Source organism: Dendrobates tinctorius, unplaced genomic scaffold (genome assembly GCF_039654945.1).
Source record: "Dendrobates tinctorius isolate UK_male_01 unplaced genomic scaffold, ASM3965494v1 ptg000028l, whole genome shotgun sequence".
Classification (NCBI taxonomy): Eukaryota; Metazoa; Chordata; class Amphibia; order Anura; family Dendrobatidae; genus Dendrobates; species Dendrobates tinctorius.
The window spans coordinates 51491765-51514250 of NW_027361696.1; the positions used below are offsets into that span (position 1 = coordinate 51491765).

Consider the following 22486-nt stretch of genomic DNA (forward strand, 5'->3'; position numbering starts at 1 on the left):
TGCACGGCCTGCTACAGGCACACGGCAGTCACATGACTGGGGCAGGGTTACAATGTGTTGTTGTGAAGAATGAAGACAACCGGTTTTGTATCGAGATCCGACCTCTGTCCGGCGCAGACTGGGGCACGTGAGTTGGTTCCCCCCGCCGCACACTGCAGGCGTGATGGTGTCACTACGTGTGCCTGTAGTGTGGAGTCCGAGGCTCCGCGCCTCAGTGATGATCACACTGCACGCCACGGCTAGGGGGCGCGCTCCTGGGGGAGGTGTCAGTAATTGTGGGGGTCCCCTGGGGTCATCATGCTGGTGGAGGCCACAATAATAATTTTTATTTCTATAGCACCAACATACTCTTTAAATTTCATAATACTAAATGGGGGCTATGGGGTTCTAATACTATGTGACAGCTGCGGACTATGAGGGGCTGTGATGGGCTGTGGGTGCCGTTATACTGGGTGGGGAGGTGTGGGGCCATTGTATTGTGTGAGAGGCTCTGGGGGGTTGTTAGGGGAAATCATACCCTGTGGGGGCTCCCATACTGAGAGAGTGATAATACTGAGTGAGGGGCCATAATTCTGAATGGTGGGTTCAATACTGTGTAATGGGACCCTCATACTGAGTGGTGTGCTGTGGGGGGCCTCATTCTGTCCAGGTCCTGGTGAGCACCTCGCTTGGTGTGTGGGACCTCATACTGAGTTGGGGGCTGTGGGGTCCCTCATATTGAGTGGAGGTATCACAACATGGCCATAAAAGGGGTATTGCTGGAGAGCACACTCAGGGGCTTCAATAGGGATATATAATATTATTTATACCTGAAGAGGGCAGAGGTCAATGTAAACCTCCACACCAATCATTCTCAATGGAAGCGCCGGTGCTCCCATTGACAATGCATAGGATGGAGGTTCACAACCTCAGATGCCTCTCCGTTCTTTTTAGCAGCACTGGGGGTCTAGCAGTCAGGCTGGGTTCACACGTAGCAGAAGTTACCGCGAGAATTCCGGAATTCCAGTCCGTGGGAAAATCGCATTTTAAATACCCGCGATTTTCCCACTGAAAAACTAGCGTTTTGCAAGTGATCTGTAGCATCGCTTGGAGAACTGATTGACATGTTGGTCACACTCGTCAAACAGTGTTTGACGAGTGTGACCAACTTTTTACTATTGAGGCCGCCTATGCAGCATCAGTAGTAAAAAGATCTATTGTTAAAAATAATAAAAAATCGGGTTATATTCACCTCCCGACGTCCCACGCAGCGTCCCCAGGCTTCAGCGATACACGCGACAGCTCCCGTTCCCAGTGATGCATTGCGGCAATGACCTTTGATGATGTCGCGGTCTCGCGAGATCGCTACATTATCGCGAGACGCGATGTCAGCAAAGGTCATCGCATTGCATTACTGGGAACAGGAGCTACCGCGTGTATCGCTGAAACCTGGGGACGCTGCGTGGGACGTCGGGAGGTGAATATAACCCGATTTTTTTTTTTTTTTAATTTTAATTCTATTTTTTACAGGGATATGGTACCCAGAGCCCGGAGGACAGTCTCCTCTCCTCCGGACCATGGGTACCATCCGCAAATGTTCTGCTTACTTTGCGCATGGTGTGCACAGCCACATGCGGGAAGTAAGCGGAACAATGCATTCCTATGGGTGCGGGATCGCCGCGATTCCGCTAAATGAGCATGCTGCAGATTTTTCCGCAATGCGATTTCCGCCGCGGGAAAATCAGCAGCATTAGCACAGCATTGCGGAATCCCATAGGATTGCATGGGATGCTGTTTTTTTTGCGTTTTCGTGGCAAAATCGCGCAGTAAAAACCTCCGCGAAAGCGCAAAAAAACCTGAACATGTGAACGCTGCCTCAGACTTGCATTAACCAGTAAGTTATCTCCTAACCTATTAACAGTGGATAAATTCAAATCTCGGAACAAACACTTTAAGCGACCATTTAAGGGAATGTGCCATTAGGAAATAATTTGATGTTTAGTTAGGTTTGTGTTAAATTATTTTCCAAATATTTTTGAATCTGTATTAAAAATACAAACAGAACTCTTGCAATTCTCACACTGGCCACCGGGGCTTTTCCAGTCTCTAACTTTTTGCTGTTTCAGAAAATGCACATGTACATTAGCAGCAATAGTCTGATTTTTTTTTTTTTTTGTATTGAAGCATCTAATGAGCGTGTGCAAAGGCCATTGAGCAGGGTCTGCTGTGACATCACCTATGGCGATTAGTGGATCCTATTTTATCAGCTGTGTGCAGAGGCGATACCTGTAACTGTAATCCTGCCTCTAATGATAATGAGCCTGCTGAAAACTAAAAAAGCTAAATTACCTTTTTTAACCCCTTAATGGCAGCCAATACGTCTTTTTACTGACCTGAGGTATAGGAGAATAATCTCCTCATACAGGTGACAATGCAGCAACTGTCGGCTGTACACTATAGATGACAACTTGCTGCATTAGCCACCATCCGTCCATATCTGTTTAAAGGGAACCTGAAAAAAACGAGGTGACAGGTTCCATTTAACCCCTTAGATGCTGCTGTCAATAGTGACTACATATAAATGGTTAACAGGGTGTGGCTTCTCCCTCTTTATCCCCATCGGCACCCTGTGATCATGATTGTGTGGTCCTGACGTTTGCCATGGCAATTCATGACCAAATGGCGGCCTTGGAGTCTGCCGGCTATAGGGACCTGTTCAGAAGTTAGCGACATTTAGGTGATAAAGATACGCTTTTTCATTCCTGTTATGTCACTTTGCATTAATTCTTGAAAATCACCTGAAGGGTTAATAAACTACCTGACAACAGTTTTCAATGGTATCACTTTTGGTGGGTTTCCAATATATGGGACCCCTAAAGTCACTTTAAATCTGGATAGGTGCCTAAATTTTTTTTTTTGTAAATTTCCAAGGAAAAAATGCTGCTCCATTATTAAACCTCTTAAAATGCTAACAAAATAAAAGAACATCTTATAAATGGTGCTGATGTAAAGCAGGCATGAGGGAAATGTTGTTATTAATGTTTTTCTATGGTATGACTATCAGAATTAGGTCTGAGAAAAAAATCGCAGCATGCTGCGATTTGCCGCGATTTTCGGCAATATAAGTCAATGGGTGCAATTAAAAAACGGACCAAAAACAGACCATCCGTTTTTCATCTGTTTTTAACGGATACATCACCATTCTGTGGTATAGAACACTGTAAATGGTCAGTAAATGACTGTAGAAAAAGAGTGGCTGGGAAAAAAAAACGGACGGAAAACGGATGGGGGAAAAAAAAAAAAAATAAATCGCAAAAAAATCGCATGACACTGGCATAACACTCCACCCTTTTTTCCAGTCCCGAAATCGGACCGTTTTTTTAATCGCCAATGGGTATGAGGCCTTAAAGGGATAATCATTAAAAGTTTGAAAATTGCAAAGTTTCTTTACACTTTTGTCAAATTTCTGATATTTTTTTATAAACTAACACAAAACATATCGACCTAAATTTACCATGGTCATAAAGTATAATGTGTCATGAAAAAAACAGTCTCCAAATCACTGGGATTTGTTAAAGAGTTCCAGAGTTCTTACCAAATTTGCCTGGTCAACGATTGTGACACAGAAAAAAAGAAAAACATTGCCAATTTGTTTAGGAAAAATACCCCAAAATTGGATAAATGGGCAATTATCTGACACATTCTCTTTAAGGTTGGCGCTAATGGGACAGCCAGGTAACAAGACCAATGGCAGATGGAATGGACAGGAAAGATGAATGAAAAGACTCGTAACAAATCAAAAATAATATGAATTTTTTTAAATATTTGGATTTGCGCAAATCCACTTTTTTTTTTTTTCCCACAGTTCAGTTAGTGCAAATTCTAGCAAAATTTCGGGTTGTGAGGACCTGTCTCAGTTCAACCTTTATTGATGCCCATGGGAAAGAAAAATAAAAGGGAACAGCATCCAGTCCAGGTGAAAAAAATAAAAGTCGATCTTAATTTTGCCATATTGCAACATTTCGACCATTAAGGTTTTTTTCAAGCATACAACATGAAACATGGCAGCTTTATATAGTGTGTAGACATGTGCTCCAATCACCAACAAGGCTCCGCCCACTAACATGGTACATATTGCACTATTAAAAAAGTTATTTTTGGTATGTATTTTCCAACTGGGTTCATTGGACTCTGAAGTGCTGCCGGCTGCTGCTTTGTATTTATTGCCTATGGGAACCAGCCACAGCGCAATTTTTCATTTTTCAACAGCAGTTTTAGAAATGAAAGCAGTTCTATTATTGGTTGCTATGGGCAACAAAAAGTGGAAAATTGTGATAAATGTGACCCTATTGAGTTATTAATAAATCACTTCTTATCTCTTCTTTAGCGCCTCAGAAAAAATAAAAATGCCTCCGGTGTGGTCGATGCCACTACCAGTGTGCCTGATAGAAAATGAAGGAAGCAATCTGGTGGTCAATAAGGAGGCCGTGGATATCCTCCAACAAATCTCTGACCCTGCCATTGTGGTCGCCATTGTGGGAAAATATAGGACAGGAAAATCGTTTTTGATGAACAGGCTGGCTGGATGTAATGGTGGTGAGTAATCCTACAGAGAAGAGTGGTTTCTATCAGAAAGTAGCCATAAAGGCTAAGAGCATTTAGTACGTGGAGAGTGTGTTTTTTTTTTTTTTTTTCATGTCATAGTGGTTACCTTTTATGTCTGCAATCTTCTTTCCTTCATTCATTTTTAGCTCCCTGATATGCAGATTGCAGCCTGATTTCAAGTTACAGATTTTTGCCTTGTGGGATTTTCTCTCCCAGTAATATAGGCTGGATGTGAGCTCTGTGTGCCTCTCCCAGTAATGTAGGATGGCTGAGAAATCTTTGTGTCTCTTACTATAATATGCTGGATGTGAGGTCTGTGTGTCTCTCCCAGTATTGTAGGCTTGATATGAGCTCTGTGTGTCTCTTAGTAATATAGGCTGGATGTGAGATCTGTGTGCCTCTCCCAGTAATGTAGGATGGCTGAGAAATCTTTGTGTCTCTTACTAAAATATGCTGGATGTGAGGTCTGTGTGTCTCTCCCAGTATTGTAGGCTTGATATGAGCTCTGTGTGTCTCTTAGTAATATAGGCTGGATGTGAGATCTGTGTGCCTCTCCCAGTAATGTAGGATGGCTGAGAAATCTTTGTGTCTCTTACTAAAATATGCTGGATGTGAGGTCTGTGTGTCTCTCCCAGTATTGTAGGCTTGATATGAGCTCTGTGTGTCTCTTAGTAATATAGGCTGGATGTGAGGCCTGTGTCTCTTCCAGTAACATAGGCTGGATGTGAGCTCTGTGTGTCTCCCCTGATAATATAAACTGGATGTGATCTATTTGTGTTCATCTTAGTAATTTATTCTGGATGTGAGATCTGTGTGCCTCTCCCTGTAATATAGGCTGGATGTGAGATCTGTGTGTCTTTTCTGATGGATTAGGCTAGATATGAGGTATGCAAGACTCTCAGTTAGAAAGGTTGGACGTGAAGTTTGTGAGTCTCTCCCAGTAATATAGGCTGGATGTGAACTCTGTGTGTCTCCCCTGATTATATAAACTGGATGTGATCTATTTGTGTTCATCTTAGTAATTTATTCTGGATGTGATTTCTGTTTGCCTCTCCTTGTAATATAGGCTGGATGTGAACTCTGTCTTTTCCGGTGGGTTAGGCTAGATATGAGGTATGCGAGACTTTCACAGTTAGTTGGACGTGAACTTTGTGTGTCTCTCCCAGTAATATAGGCTGGATGTGAGCTCTGTATGTCATCCAGTAATTTAAGAAGTATCATTTCTCCTTGCAGAGAATGACATGCTAAGCATGTCGAGATGAGGAGAGCCTTGTTACATGACTTAGGATAAAAGCCAAGCCAGAATCAAATTGAGATTCTGGCTTGGCTTTTATCCTAAGTCATGTAACAAGGCGCGTTAAAGGGTCAGCATTGACTTTTAGGATTTTACTTCCAATAGGTGGCACTAGAGTTCTAGTCCCCTTCCTCTCTGAAGAGACAATTTGCATAATTAGCATCCAGTAATTTATTCTGTAGCCAGGCTCCTGCTGTCTCTAATTACTTTCATATCTCAGCATAGCTTCTAACCTGCACATATTTCCTCTAAATGTGCTTTTCTCTCTGTCTATAGCCTTTTTTTTCCTCTGCCCTCCAAATAACTTTCTCCCATGCCCATCGTAGATTTGTGTACAATCCCCTCTCTTGCGATCTCTAACACTAATAGGAGGAAGGAGATAGCGGAGATGTCAGGAGTAGTAACTCTAACAGATCTGCAACATTTCAGATCAATTGTGTACAAAGAAATGGAGACCTGTCTACTTGAATGAAAATTGGACATCACTAGACTTCTACAGAGCTTGCACAATAACATAGGAAGTGGGTTTCTGTATAACAGCCATATGCACAACAGCTTAGCTGAGGTTGGCTTCTTCTAACACAACGTTATTATTGGACACCTTCACTTAGTGCATACCAATAATTTTGTCACTTCTGTATCTATCATTTAATGCTTTTAGGTTTTCCTCTGGGATCCAGTATCCAATCCAAAACTAAAGGGATCTGGATGTGGTGTGTCCCTCACCCACGCAATCCTGGACATGTCCTGGTCTTGCTGGACACTGAGGGATTAGGTGATGTGGAGAAGGTAAGACTTTGCATACTGCTGGAAATTATGGTATATCTCTGTTACTCTAAGATATAGGGAGTTGTTTGCTGTGGACCTTGTGCTTTACTTGTGCCTGTGACAGAGGAGGGGAGAGGTCACTGTTAAAGTTCCTTACATTACGAAATTGCTGCTTTATAGCATCAAAATCTTTTGGATATGCCAAAAGCAATTAAATAGCATGGTGCTGAGCATTCTACTGAGAGATGCGGCTGTCCTTTGGTTACTGGATGTGGAACCTTTGTGTCTCTCCCTTTTCCAGAGCAAATGTATTGCTGGCAAATGGAGGTTGGGACACTGGCAAAAAGAATGAGCAAGCCATTTGTTTTGGGTGGCTGAACACTGCACACAATGAGGGGGTAATTTTGAACTTTATCTTAGAATACTTACCCCAACATTGACCCCATAAAAGCAATTTTCCTGGAACATACAGGAGTCTGTCAGGAGAAGAGGCAACTCCTGGAAGAGATGGAAAATCTATGTAAGGTTTCTTAGTGAGGCATGGGCTGAGGCTTGTTGGGGGTGGCAAATTGGCACAATGGGGAGTGTTACCACTAAAGAGGACATGGCTATGGATACTTTTTTTCAGTAGCTCACAAAGTGCCCCACACCCTCCAATAGTAAGTCTTACTAAAGTTGACAAGTAAGTGTTATATGGACCTCAGGTTGGGAAGGTCCATTCATTGGAACTCTCTTAATAATCAGGAACCATTGACAGTCAGCAGATCTTGTTCTGGTGGACTTGGCTTACATGGACACTCATTCTTCACCATTGCCACCATGTGATGCTTCATTCAACTGTGGAAACTGATATGTAAAACTCTTGTTTTTTTTTTCTTCTGCAGGGAGACAGCAAAAATGATGCCTGGATTTTCTCCTTGACAGTTCTCCTAAGCAGCGCTCTGGTGTATAACAGTATGGGGACCATTGATCAACAAGCAATCGAGCAACTGCAGTATCCTTTACTGAGAATAAAAGTTGCTGATGTTTCGGGTGATGTAGTAGAAGAGACTTCCAGTGAAGCACTGTGACCATAAGATTTCATGAGTAGGACAGGGACAGGGCAACTGATCATACAGAATGACAGTATTTCCCTTTTCGTATATACAGTTTACTATTACTCCAGACACAGAATTTCAGATGCCTCGAAACTCCTTGAAAAGGGGTTCTTCAAGAGGGTTCTTTAAAGCTTCCTCTGCAAGTGACTAGTGATGTGTAAGATGAAGGTATTTATTATTATTATTTATTATTTTAGCCCCATTTAGTCCATGGCGCTTTACATGTGAGGAGGGGTATACATAATACATACAAGTACAGTAATCTTGAACAATACAAGTCACGACTGGTACAGGAGGAGAGAGGACCCTGCCCGCGAGGGCTCACAATCTACAACGGGATGGGTGAGGTAGGCTGATTAGCTCATTTCAGGGGTTTAGTTGGCTCATTCTCTGCCTGCATCAGTCATAGTGGAGAAGGGGTCTGGCTTGGCTAATAACTAAACCAGTCAACCCCTTTTTTCTTAGTCATGTTCCCACAGTGAGAGTGAGGTAACGCCCACCATAGATACAATCATTCTACTAGAAGCTATCTCTCCCAACTCTTCCATACACAGTGCTCATGTGTTTTCTATGCTTTCCTCTCCACTCCTTGTGTCTTTCCACTGTAGCCACAACACTCTCTACTGCTCTCTACTCCTTGTGTTTTCCACTGTGGCTGGGACACTCTCTCCACTTCTCTCCACTCCTCTTGTCTCTCCATTGAGACCAGGACATTATCCACTGCTCTCTTCTCCCCTCTCCATCTCTTCACTGGGACCAGAAGACTCTCCACCACTCTCTCCCCTCTCCACTCATTGTGTCTTTCCACTATGGCCAGTACACTCTCCACTACTTGTGGCTCTCCACCAACCAGACCAATCTCCACTGCTCTCCTTTCCCTTTTTCGCTCTTTGGGTCTCTCGACTGTGGCCATGAGGTAACGCTCCTGTAGAATGTATTTCTGTTACCTAAACTTGCCTAAAGGCCCCGTCTCACTAAGCGATCTCGGTAGCGATATCGCTGCTGAGTCACAACTTTTGTGACGTAACAGCGATCTCACCAGCGAGATCGCTATGTGTGACAGCGATCAGCGAGCGGCCCCCCTGCCGGTATCGCTGGAAGAAACCTCTGGACATTTCTTTGGTCGCTGGCCTCCCGCTGGCCAGCACACATCGCTGTGTGTGACAGGCGGGAGACCAGCGATCAGGTGTAAAAAATAATAAAAATAATAAAAAATATAGTTATTCTCACCTTCCGACGTCCTGTTCAGCCATCCTGCCTCTCTCCACGCTCCGGTCCCAGTGATCGTTTGCACGAATGACCGCGAGACTTTGTTATCCCTCGAGACCGTGACATCTCGCGGTCATTCGTGCAAAGGATCACTGGGACCGGAGCGTGGAGAGAGGCCGGAAGACTGCGCGGGACATCGGAAGGTGAGAATAACAATATTTTTTATTTTGATTCTATTTTTTACAGCGATGGCCAGCGATGCAGGGCGCTCGGCATCGCTGTGCTGATCGCTGGTGAAGCTGTCTGTGTGACAGCTCACCAGCGATCACATAGCGACTTACTAGCGATCCTGACACCTTGATATCGGTGTCGGGATCGCTGGTAAGTCGATTAGTGTGACGGGGCCTTAATGGAGTGTATGGGTTTTCTAAACTAGACGACCCCTCTGAGTGCACTTGAAATAAACAGCTGTTTCCTTATCGAGATAATCTTATAGCTATGTAACTCAACTAACAGAAATTGTAAAGACGAAGTCCAGTAATAGCAGAGATGGTAGTGCGGCCGAGAAGGAGTTATTACCATCATTTACCTGGTGCGTCCGAGACTTTAGCCTTATCCTGGAGAGGGACGGAAAGGAAATAACAGAGGATGAATATCTAATGATGGGTCTGGAACTCAAATCGGGTAATGACTATTGTATTTGTCAGCTCTGCACATCACCTTTAAATGAGCTAAGTGTACAACTTACTAATATAGTTCTCTGACTTAAATATATCCGGATTTCCAGGAACAAGCTCCCGAGGGTCGTATACATTCTTCCGTTGTTTTTTTTGGCTACAGAGCAGGAATCGCTGTGTCAAAATATGACTACAGCTTTGTGAAGGAGGCTGGCTGACTACTCATTTTATTATCTGAGCCTGCCCCCCCTATTAGGTCTTAAAAAAAAATCCTAAATTTCAGCAATAATTATATGTAATGAGGACACTTTGATCTTATTAATATTCTATTTTACATTATAGGGGAGAATATTGAAAACTACAATCTCCCTCGTGAGTGCATCCGAAAGTTTTTCCGCTCTCACAAGTGCTTTGTGTTTGACCGCCCAACCTCTAAGAAAAACCTGCAACGTCTGGATGAGCTAAAGGAGAGTGAACTGGAACAAGAGTTTGTGGAACAAGCGGCCAAATTCTACGACCACATAATGAAGAGCTGCAGTGTAAAATTACTGTCAGGTGGAATCCCAGTCACTGGGAAACGTAAGCGCTGTCACAAAGTACAATCATGGGACTGACCTAATGTGTAGATGACATGACGTGAAGGGTCGGAATCAAAGTTCCCTTTAATAATAATAATAATAATTCTGTTTCTGTAGCACCAACATATTCCACAGCACTTTACAATAGAGAGAGGCTTTTTAGCTTGTGAGTGGGGACGTTAAGATAGTTAATTATTTTATGTCAAAATGCCCTCCTCCCTCCCACTGGGTGCTCCTCATGGCCGACTGTGTTCACAGGAGTGATAGCAATGGGGGTTGCAAAGGTAGCAGTCATTCAACTATCCCTCAATCACCTAAAAACACTTCAGTATTATAAATAGCGCATGGTGGGTACCTTGCGACAGATTTGGCTTGGGGACATCTTCACATGAAGCTCTACAGCAGGAAATCTCCAATAATGCTCCATATTTCCTCCACAGTGTTGGGTAAGCTTGCATCCATGTACGTGGACACTATTCAGAGCGGGTCTGTACCATGCATGGAGAATGCAGTTCTTGCTCTTTCGGAGATTGAGAACAATGGAGCTTTGCAGGATGCACTGTCCACGTACGAAAGCGAGATGGAAAAACATGCCCCAAAGTTGCCAACGTTGAATGAGGGCGAATTCCTGAAAATGCACATGAAAAGCTCGATGAAGGCCGATCAAGTATTCATGAAACGTTCACTCAATAACAAATGGAAATATCGTCTGGAACTAAAGGTCAGACATCCAGCCTTGCATGGTTACATAGTAATTATGGTTGAAAAAAAAAAAAGACAAATGTCCATTATGTGCAATAGTAGGAAGGGAAAAATTGAAAGGAAGGGGTGTAGGTACATCTGTAATGCACAAAAGATTTGATCGAAAAGAGCAAGTTTTTCACTACTGATCCTGAGCGCACATTGACTGGATCAACATTGAAAACAACAATTTTATACATGAGGATTTATGCAACTTTCTCCTATGAAAGCATCAAAGTCCTTTTTTGAAACCATAATTGGGTCCTGGAGTGACCACCTCGTGAGGTAGACTATTCCACAAATTTATAGTTCCCAAGGTAAAGGAGCCTTGTCTCCTCTGGAGATTGAACCTGTCCTTTAGGGAGAAGAATTGCCCTTTTGTCTCCTCTGGAGATTGAACCATTCTTTTACAAGGTGGAAGATGTGCCCTCTTGTCTCTATCAAACAGTTTTTGACCATATATTTTTGCATGGGTCATTCTTGTATAGGTTAATCATGTCACCCTTTTCACATATTTTCCCAAAACTAAATTGAATTATTTAATTATTTTGCTCTTTCCTCAGACCTAATATCTTATCTGCCCCTTATCAATTTTGTGGCTCCTCTTTGTACCTAGTTTTATCTCCAGGGCATCCTTTTTATGAATTGGTGCCTTGTACTCCATTGCATATTCCAGATGCTATGACATCTTTGTCCTGTGAGTCTCTGCCTCTTGTACTACATGATATCCCGTTGGCCTTAGAAGCAGGTTATTGACATTGCATGTTATTTAGTCTGATCTAGTAGAAGTACACCCAGATCCTTCACCATTGTCTCTCCTAGTTTAGTAGTCCTTCACCACAACTCTCTTTTCAACCCAATTACAAGCTTATTCTTTCTAAGGCTATAGACCATTTAGAATAGTGTCAGAAAGCTTTTGAAGCATCCAAAAACGCCATATCTTCACTTCCCACCCTGTGCCCAGGTATCTACCCAACTTTTCATAAATACTTGGTGTAAAAACTGATGTAAACGTGAGGGAATATTGAATCCAAAAATAATTTATTGCCTATCCACTGATGACCAGAATGGGAGAATGCAGTCCCCCATTCTCTCTAAAACGCGGCTAGGAAGAGTTTTAACCCATTCACTACATATAACGTACATTTACGACATTGACAGCGGGCTCGCAAGCCAAGTCCACATCTTTCCCAGCAGATGATGGCTCATTATGATACTCCTGCTCATAAGACAGATTTTCACTATGCATAGCAGTGTTTATGCACTGCTATGTATATTACAATCGATCAGATGATCGCAGCTTCAAGTCCCCTAAGGGGACTATTTAAACACAGTAAAAAGGAAAGCGAAAATATGAAAAAAATACAAAAATTAAAATCAACCACCTTTTGCCCCATTAAAAATAAATCCATAAAAAAACAAAGCACATATTTGAGTGCTGCGTTTTGTAAAAGTCCAGTTTATCAAAGTATAAAATGAATTAATCCAATCAGTAAACGGCGTAATGAGAAAAAAAAATCAAACCTCAATTTTTTTTTTTTTGCGGCAAAAACATTGTAATAAAATCCAATAATGGGTAATCAAAACATTGTATCTACCCTAAAATGGTATCTGTAAAAACGTCAGCTCAGAGCACAAAAAATAATCCCTCACACTGCCCCATATTCAGAAAAATAAAAACGTTACAGGCCTTGGAAAATGGTGACACAAGCAAAATTTTATTTTCTAAAAATAAAATAAGTTTTCACCACTTAAATTGAACCTGTCACCAGGTTTTGTCCCGTGTGCAATAAGACCTCGACCTTGAAGCCCTGATATACAGCATTCTATAATGCTGTTTATCTGCCCCCATCCCGACCTGCAAGATAAGAACAAGACATTTTATTATCCTTGCCTGCGTCACCCATACAGTGTTCCCCCGACATCACACTCCTGCGCAGGCGTACTTATCTGCCCTATAGAGGGCAGAGTAATGTGCTGCAGTGTGTATGTGATGGGAAAGGTCAAAGAGCCCCGACGCATGTCCACGGCAGTACATTACTCTGCCCGCAAGAGGAAAGAGAAGTACGCCTTCACAAGAACGCAATGCCAGGGAGACTGTGTGGATGACGTAGGAGGACGCATCATCTACACAAAGCAACAAGGAGAACGGCAATCGTAAGATGATGGGAGGCGCTGGACCAAGACCAGCAACGCCCCTTGGACCGGACCATCCCACGGGTGAGTATAATAAAAGGTCTTTTTCTTACCTTTCAATTCGGGGGCAGATATCCGGCATTAAAGAAAGCTGTGTATTAGACCTGAACGATGGTGGCCGTATCTCATGGGACAAGCCAGGTGATAGTTACCGTGTAGGGAACATGTTAAATGAAATACCCCCCAAAACTGTGGAAGGTAACTTTTTTTGGGATATATATCTTTTTTTTTATAAAATCAATGGTGTCATTCGATAGCACAACTAATCTCGCGCCCCCCCCCCCCCCAAAAAAAAAACAAAAAAAAAAAACAAACACGCCCTCGTATGGCTGTGTGGAGTGAAAAATAAAGTTGTGGCTCTACGAAGGAGGGGAAAAAAAAAACCTGAAAATAAAGGGGTTAATGGAGAAACGGTCAAACCTGTTACTTGCCAAGTCTATGGTTCTCATGAAAGCTTGAGACCCCTACTCAATGCTGCTTACATGTAAGGGGATAATAATAATCTTTATTTATATAGCGCCAACATATTCCGCAGCGCTTTACAATTTAACAGTTTCAAAACACAAGTCATAAGTAACAACGTTAACAACACAATAATTAAAGCAAAATAAGACGACCCTGCTCGTGAGTGCTTACAGGGTACAGGTGTGTATTTACAATGGTGTATTTACAATGATGGTCCAGCCATCTTGAAGGAGTGAGGGATGGATGGAGATAGTGAATGGGCTACACATGCACACTTACACATAGAATGACTTTGATTAGTGAACGTGATAGGCCGCTCTGAACAAATGTGTTTTGAGGGAGCGCTTGAAACTATGCAAATTGTGGATAGTCCTAATTTCTTGGGGTAGAGCATTCCAGAGGATTGGCGCAGCGTGGGAGAAGTCTTGGAGTTGGGAGTGGGGGGTACGGATTAGTGCAGAGGTTAGTCGAAAGTCGTTTGCAGAGCGCAGCCGTCGGTTAGGCCGATAGACAGAAATGAGGGAGGAGATGTAGGGGGGGTGCTGCACTGTGGAGAGCTTTGTGAGTGAGAACAAGTACTTTGAATTGGATCCTATAATGAATGGGCAGTCATTGTAAGGACTGGCGAAGAGCGGACGTGTCCGATTACCGATTAGCCAGATAGATGACCCTGGCTGCTGCATTAAGTATGGACTGGAAAGGGGATAGTCGAGTAACGGGGAGGCCAATTAATAGAGCGTTGCAGTAATCCAGACGGGAGTGGATCAGTGCTACAGTGAGGGTTTTTGTTGTTTCCATGGTGAGAAAAGGGCAAATTTTAGAGAGATTCTTTAGGTGTAAGTGGCAAGAGCGGGCAAGAGATTGTATACGGGATGTGAAAGAGAGATTGGTGTCAAACATAACACCCAGACAGCGCGCCGGGTGTTATTGTGGTGCCACCCGCGGAGAGGGAAATGTCAGATTTAGGGAGGTTAGTAGACGGCGGGAGCAGAAGAAGTTCAGTTTTGGAGAGGTTGAGTTTCAGATAGAGAGTGGACATGATCTTGGAGACTGCGGACGGACAGTCACTGGCGTTCTGTAGTACAGCGGGGGTAAGGTCGGGGAATGATGTATATAGTTGTGTGTCATCAGCATAAAGATGATACTGAAAGCCAAATCTGCTGATGTCTGTCCAATTGGGGCTGTGTAGAGAGAGAAGGGGGCCAAGGACTGAGCCCTGAGGTACCCCGACAGCGAGAGGAAGAGGAGATGATGTGGAGCAAGAGAGCAAAACACTGAAGGAGCGGTTAGAAAGATAGGAAGAGAACCAGGAGAGGAGAGAAGTGTCCTTAATGCCTAGTGACTGGAGCCTAGAAAGTAGGAGAAGTGGTCAACAGTGTCGAAAGCTGCAGATGGATCAAGAAGAATGAGCAGAGATTGGTCACCTTTACGTTTTGTTGTCAGAAGGTCATTGGTCACTTTGAGTGCAGTTTCAGTCGAATGTAATGGGCGGAAGCCGGACTGTGAAGGGTCTAGAAGGGAGTGAGTGGAGAGGTAATGGGTAAGGTGGGAGTAAACTAGGCGCTTCAAAAGTTTAGAGATGAAGGGGAGATTGGAGACTGGTCTGTAGTTATTTGTGCAGGATGGGTCGAGAGCGGGCTTCTTTAGTTACGAAGTAAGGATGGCGTGTTTGAAGGAGGATGGGAAAATGCCCGAGGAGAGGGAGAGATTAAAGATTGCAGTTAGGTGAGTTGTGACGACTGGAGAGAGAGAATGGAGGAGAATTAAGGGAATGGGGTCGGCAGTGCATGTGGTTGGACGAGACAAAGAGAGGAGTCTGGAGACTACCTCTGTGATAGGATCAAATGTGGAAAGTGAGCCAGGGGAGATGCAGGAAGGGGCGGCAGTCACAGCACTTGGTGGTTGGGAGCAGATTTCCTGACGGATATTATCTATTTTTTCTGTAAAGTGGGAGGCCAGGTCATCAGCACAAATGTCTGTGATAGGGGCTTGTGCTTTCAGCCTGAGGAGGGAGTGAAAGGTGTCAAAAAGTTTCTTGGGGTTGTTGGCTAGTGTGTAGATCAGGGTGGTGAAGTAGGTCTGTTTGGCAAGGTGAAGGGTAGCGTTATAGGTTCTTAACATAAATTTGAAGTGGATGAAGTCTTCTGGTGTGCGGGTTTTTCTCCATAGGCGTTCAGCACTCCTAGAGCATCGCTGGAGAAGTTGAGTTTACGATGTGAGCCAGGGCTGTTTTACTCTGTGCTTGAAGGTTCTGAGAATGAGGGGAGCTACTTGGTCAAGGGTGCTTCTAAGAGTGTCGTTGTAGTGATGAACAGCCAGATCAGGACAGGAAAAAGAGGAGATTGGGGAGATTTGTGAGCGTGAAGGAGAGTATGTTGTGGTCAGAGAGTGGAAGCGGTGAGTTATTTAGTGGGAGATTGAACAGAGCCGGACAAAGACCAGATCAAGGGTGTTGCTGTGTGTCTCAGAGGTTGAAAGCTGCGAGAGGCGGTGAGTGATAGAAGCTGGGATTCAGATGTGGAAGTAGGGCTGTTAATGGGGATGTTGAAGTCTCCCAGGATAAGAGTTGGTAGTTCTGAGGACAAGAAGTCCTGCAGCCAGGCTGAAAAGTGGTCGGGTGAGTCTGGGGGCCGGTATATGACCGCTACTCTGAGGGAGAGGGGAAGGAAGAGCCTGATGGTGTGGACCTCAAAAGAAGGGAATATGTGTTAGGCGCCGAGGTTCTTCCACTGTACAGGGGGAATATCAAGCCATGTCCTCTGCGGTCTCCCATTCCTCTACAGCCGCAGAGGTTCCTGCTCAGCAGAGACGTCGGTCCCAACGTCTTGCCCAAGCTAATGTTAGGCGTCTGGTTGCTACACCAGGTTCAGCTATTGTGCCATGCGTGAGTCAGCAGCGAGCAGACGCTCCTGTGACTAAGTCCTGCTTTTCTCCTACTAAGCATGCCCGTGGGACGACCTCTCATTGGAGGTCGGAGGTCACATGCTCAGGTCCTATTGCAGATCGGATTGGACCATCAGGAAGGTCCCGGAAAGCTGCGTCTATAAAAGGATCGCAATGCCGTGCGCTAATATAGAAAAAGATTAGACCATGTGGAGTGAGTGTTGTATGCATGTATGAATGTCTCTGGTGAATGACTCATTATGAAACCCCTACCTACACTTGGTACGCATGTGTTGCGTAGCCTAGCCTGCTAGCGCCCAGTCTGAGGTCCAGGTAGAGGCAGAGTCAAAGACTGGCATCAGCATCCATCGGTGGCTTTGTCTGTATGCCACGGTGCACCTAGTCTGCACTCCTCGGTGGTCAGTGTTCATTAGAGGCGTCCGCAGGTGCGATGCCGCACGCTCAGTGGGTCTAGAGGGACTCAGACCTCGTGTCCTTGGGGCTGAGTTCTGTCACCATTTACTGAGCGCTCTCTTGCCGAGTGCTGTGTGTCTTAACAGGCTCTGGCATTTATGTTCCGCGGTACTGCGGCTCTGTGAGTCCGCTCCTGTTCACACCAGGTGATGTTAACCCGCGTGTGACCTTTTGTTTACCGCTATATCCATCCGCCATTACTAAGCAGCAGTTTACCACCTCTGCACGGTGGAACCCGGGCTGCGAACGCACCTTACTATTTTATTATTTGGTGCGTTCTGCCAGCCCTAACAATATGAGTGATGGAACTGGGGGAATGACCTGGAAAGTGCATTGTGGGAACAGGAGTATGCCGACTCCACCACCATGTCTGTTTGTGGGTCTCGGGGAATGAGAGAATTGTAAGCCACCATAGGAAATGGCAGCAGGAGAGACAGTGTCAGAATCTGAATCCAGGTTTCAGTGAGGGCCAAGAGATTAAGAGAGTTGTTCAGAAAGTAGTTGTGCAGGAAAGGAAGCTTGTTACAAACAGACCGTGGATTCCAGAGGGCACAATTAAAAGATGGAGATGAGGGAGTGCAAGTAATATTAATAAGATTATTATGGTTTCGATATGAGGTAGGGTAGGGGTTGAGGTTGGGGGATGGTGGGCCAGGTTTGGGAGAGATGTCCCCTGAAATCGGTAGGAGTAGGAAGATAAAGAGCAAATAGTTGTTGGAATTGTAAGTAGTTTTTTTCTGTGATGTGTTTGGGCAAAATGAGCTGAGGTTTCTCAGGAAGGTGAGGAGTGCATGGGAGCTGTACATGGGAGAGGGGAGTATAGAGGGGTTGATGTGTATGAGTCATGATGGAGGGGGGGTGGGGTGATGAATGTGGATGGCAAGGGAGCACAGGAGGATAGAAATAAAACATATGGTTAAAGGGGAGAGCAAAGTGAAGTGTGGGTTACCTGACTCCTGCCCTGATTAACTGCCGTTTTCTTGATGCTTAGCTTCTGTGATGCTTTGCTTATGGGATGCTTGCATGCTGCACCCCACACTTGCGTGCTTCCCCTTAGGAACTACTACATATATAGGCCACACTACAGGGTCAGGAGAGAGGGATTGTGGGAGCTGGTTTGGGATAATTTGGCAGCTGGGGCCAGCACACCAGGGGGTGGTTAGATGATCAAAGACACTGGGCCTGGCTACATCTATATGCTATAGCACCTTCCACCTGATAAGATCTAGAGAGGCCCCAGTCACGGATATAAAGCAGTAAGTATTAAATACAGTGTAACAAATGATTTATACCAAACCTTTAGCAGACACGTTAAAATATGTTGCAAAATGGTAAAGCAGCAGAAGACAGACAGCAAGCAAAAGTATGGAATTGTACCATTCAGGCTGCTTGCTAACAGTATGAGGCCAATGCAATCCCACTGTTTCTCCGGGAGATTTCAGATGTGAAGTCCCCCTGATCAACACATGTATAAAGCATTATCGTCCAAGACAAAGCGGCATGAGGCTATGTGCACACGATGCAGATTTAGTGCGGCTCCGCACTGTGATTTATAGTACCATATAAACCAATGGAAAAAAAAAAAGCTGTGCAGATGCTGCGGAAAATGGAGAGCGGATTTGCTGCGGTTTTCAAACAACTGCATGTGACTTCTTTTGTGCGGTTTTCCACCTGCTCCATTCTCCAAATCCGCAGGGGGAATTCCGCAGGGGGAAACCCGCAGTAAATCCGCAAAGAAAAAGGAAGAAATCCGCAGGAAAAATGCAGGTCATTTGACGTGCGGATTTCGTGATCTGTGCACAAAAAACGCATGCACAGAATCCGCACCGTGTGCACTCAGCCTGAATTGTCGAAGGGGTTAGTTTACATGGATTATTCTGCCCCACATAAAAGCGCATGTTCCATACCAGTTGTAATTGGCTTTTTTTATTTTACCAACAGAATCAGATTAGCGAGAAAAGACACAAATTTATGAAAAGAAACGAAGATAAATCCATAGAAGTGTCTACTAATCTTCTCAAGAACCTCAGCCTGACCATGCAGAACGGGCTCATGCAGGGACGTTACACCCAACCGGGAGGACACAAGCTTTTCTTGGTGGATAAAGAGATCTTCCTGGAAAGATATCACAGAATGCCAGGAAAGGGAGTAAAGGTAATTGTTTATAATGTCAAGATCTCTGCAAAATGGGCCAGATTTGTATTGATTTTCATTATTTTTATGTCCCAATTCCTTGCGACCAGAGAGGAGCAAATCCCTTCAATGTAAATTAAACTTGAGTTTGAATTGTAGAAAATTTTCTTATTCTGGCAAAGTCAAACAATTTTTCCCTTTGATTCACATGAATCACCAAAAATTAAATCAAAAAGTCCATCATTGTACACAAAGAGCCATCAGCCAGAGCAGACTCTCACAACCTCAACTTTATGTATGAGATGGCCAAGATGATTGTAAATAAAATGATGGTGGTCTCACGTTCGAAGCTGTAGTGGATGGTGAGATATGGAGCCTGAAAGTCAAAAGTTCAACCCATTGTTACCATTTTGCTCATTGGTGTAAAAGCCGAGGTAGGGAATGCAGCAGCCTGTCTGTAACGAGTCTGGATAGTGATAGGATGTCACAGCTCACAATAGAGATAAGAAGAGAAAAGACCTAAAACACTGAATAAACATTACAGACAGTGTGTCAGCACAGAAGGGAAAATAGCTCCGGCTATCTTCAAAGAATATCGTCTCTGAAACCCAAGACTGTATAATAACGCCTGGCTGCAATCGAATTTCGTTGAGAACATTACTGTGACCACCTGTGGTCCATGTAATCAATGGGAGCTTCCATACAGCCAAAGACACAATGGGAAACTATGAATCGGTCACCGTTAGCCTTTTCGGCTTTAAGCCAATAACCACTTAAAGGACCTATATACAGTCATGGCTGAAACTGTTGGTACCCTTAAAATTGTTGCAGAAAATGCAGTTTTGCTCTTAGAAAATCATTGCATGTTTATTTCCTTTGTGTGTATTGGAACAACACAAAAAAAACAAATTGGACAAACTTTAAGACAAAACTCCATAAATGGGCCGGACAAAATTGTTGGCACCTTTCCCAAATTGTGGGTAACTTGTGGCAACTTTGTTTCAATCATGTGATGCTTGTTCAAACTCTTCTGTGGCAAGTAACAGGTGTGGGCAATATGAAAAATCACACCTGAAACCAGATAAAAAGGGAGAAGTTGACTCCATCTTTGCATTGTGTGTCAGTCTGTGCCACACTAAGCGTGGAGAATAGAAAGAGGAGAAGAGAACAGTCTGAGGGCTTAAGAACCAAAATTGTTAAAAAAAAAAAAATCAACAATCTTAGGCGGGGAAGTGTTGCCACCTTTATCTTTCGTGAACGGGATTGTCCGTGCTTCCCATCACAGAGCCATAATGTAAGTAAAGTTTTACTCTGCCTACCACTAGGTGGCGATCACTGTATAGGAAGCGTTACAGTTCCCAATGTCACTGATCTGGTTGAAGTCTGTCTCGGTTGGTAAAATCAGGGGTGAGGGTGACTTTATGTGATAACCTTTTATGATTTCCTTCTCACAGTCTCTTGATGTGCTGTTAAGATTCATGCATGAAAACAAGAACATTGAGGAGGCCATTCAGCAAGCAGAGGAGAAGATGGGCCAGGCAGAGAAGCGGCTAGCAGGTAGATGCCCTAAACCTAAGAATGAACGATAAAAATGATCTGGCTATAGAACAAAGTCGTCCCTGTTTAGTAGTCTGAGAACTTTCTGTATAACCCTGCGCGGTCAGTCTTGTAGAAATTCTGCAGAGAACGTGAGGTTGGTTTTGCTCCTGAACAGTTCCATCTTCAGTGAAACCACGCAATCGGCGCCAATTTCAGCCGGAAGGGAATTTGTGATAGCACATCCAGCTGAAATTTATTGCAGCACAGATACTCGCCAGCTTCCTGCAGTGCAATACATGCCACTAGCCAATTAGAGGTCGCTATATATATATATATATATATATATATATATATATATATATACACACTAGCTGAAGAGCCCGGCGTTGCCTGGGCATAGTAACCAACTGTGGTTAGTTATAACAAATTATAATGATTATATTGCACATAAAAACCGTGCATCTAATCCTATTCTCTGTGATACTGTCTGCTAAGCCGTGTATCTAATACTATTCTGTGTGATACTGTGTGCTGAGCTATGTATCTAATCCTATCCTGTGTGATACTGACTGCTGAGCCGTGTATCTATTCCTATTCTGTGATACTGTCTGCTGAACCATGTATCTAATCCTATTCTGTGTGATACTGTTTGCTGAGCTATGTATCTAATCTTATCCTGTGTGATACTGCCTGCTGAACCGTGTGTCTAATCCTATCCAGTGTGGTACTGGGCTCCCCCTGCAGTCTGTGTCAGAGGGTGGTCTGTGTTGGCACGGTAATAAATTGTGTTATTTCCAGCTTTACAGAAGGACGATAACACCATAGAAATTATAAGAATAACAGTACTCAATTACCACAACTGTCTATAAAGAAAACTGTTGCTGATAGCAACCAATCACAGCTCATTTTTCATCTTTTAAATAGCTCTGGGACAGCGTGGCGAGTTTTGAGTGGCGACTTTTGTGTTTTGGCTTTTTTGTGGCGAGGTTGGTGTATGTGTGGTGAAATGTGTGCTGAGGGTGGTATATGTGTTGAAGCACGTGGTAGTGTGTGGCGCATTTTGTGTGTGTGTTCATATCCCCGTGTGTGGTGAGTATCCCATGTCAGGGCCCCACCTTAGCAACTGTACGGTATATACTCTTTGGCGCCATCGCTCTCATTCTTTAAGTCCCCCTTGTTCACATCTGGCAGCTGTCAAATTGCCTCCAACATTTTTCCTTTCACTTTTTCCCCATTATGTAGCTAGGGGCAAAATTGTTTGGTGAATTGGAACACGCGGGGTTAATATTTCGCCTCAAAACATAGCCTATGACGCTCTCGGGGTCCAGACCTGTGAATGTGCCAAATGTTGTGGCTGTAGCTGCACACACACACACACACACACACACACACACACACACACACACACACACACACACACACACACACACACACACACACACACAGGGTGGCAAACATGTATGCCATTGAAGGATCTGGAATCTACATCTGACCAACATGCAGACGGGGGCCCGGCTCTAAACTTTGCTCTGGGGCCCCTCAGACTCTCGTAACACCCCTGGATGAAGGATAAGTTGAGCTGATGTCTGTTTAGGAGAACAACCAACTGAATTATGAAGCAGATGTGACTATGAATGAATGTGGTAACAGGTACACGGATGCAACAGCGCAGAATGAGGAGACAGTGGTACTTTAACCAACAACTATTTGTTCGAGTAACACAACTAAAGGGACGCCTTCAGTACAATATCGGGAGATAATGCAGACTGTGAAAAATGAGACAAGTTATGGTATGAGGAGAATAAAGTAGTTCAGATAAAGAGAATATTGACACAATGCTATTGCCTC

At 43.9% G+C, this 22486-nt stretch overlaps 1 protein-coding gene across 3 annotated transcripts in view; it reads left to right on the forward strand.

Moving 5' to 3' along the window:
• The window catches only part of LOC141085380 (guanylate-binding protein 6-like), a 30057-nt gene that overhangs the window by 149 nt on the left and 7422 nt on the right, over positions 1-22486 (forward strand). Inside the window, exons 1-10 of one of the 3 annotated variants that reach the window (XM_073570687.1) lie at positions 7-127; positions 3845-3955; positions 4367-4575; positions 6540-6667; positions 7531-7640; positions 9449-9636; positions 9972-10208; positions 10648-10928; positions 18908-19120; positions 20554-20656. In XM_073570687.1, the coding sequence (XP_073426788.1) occupies positions 4386-4575; positions 6540-6667; positions 7531-7640; positions 9449-9636; positions 9972-10208; positions 10648-10928; positions 18908-19120; positions 20554-20656 (1450 nt within the window). In that variant the 5' untranslated portion in view covers positions 7-127; positions 3845-3955; positions 4367-4385. Of the gene's footprint in view, positions 1-6; positions 128-3844; positions 3956-4366; positions 4576-6539; positions 6668-7530; positions 7641-9448; positions 9637-9971; positions 10209-10647; positions 10929-18907; positions 19121-20553; positions 20657-22486 lie in introns of those variants that run through there. The other 2 variants (XM_073570685.1, XM_073570686.1) reach the window with 2 other exon arrangements.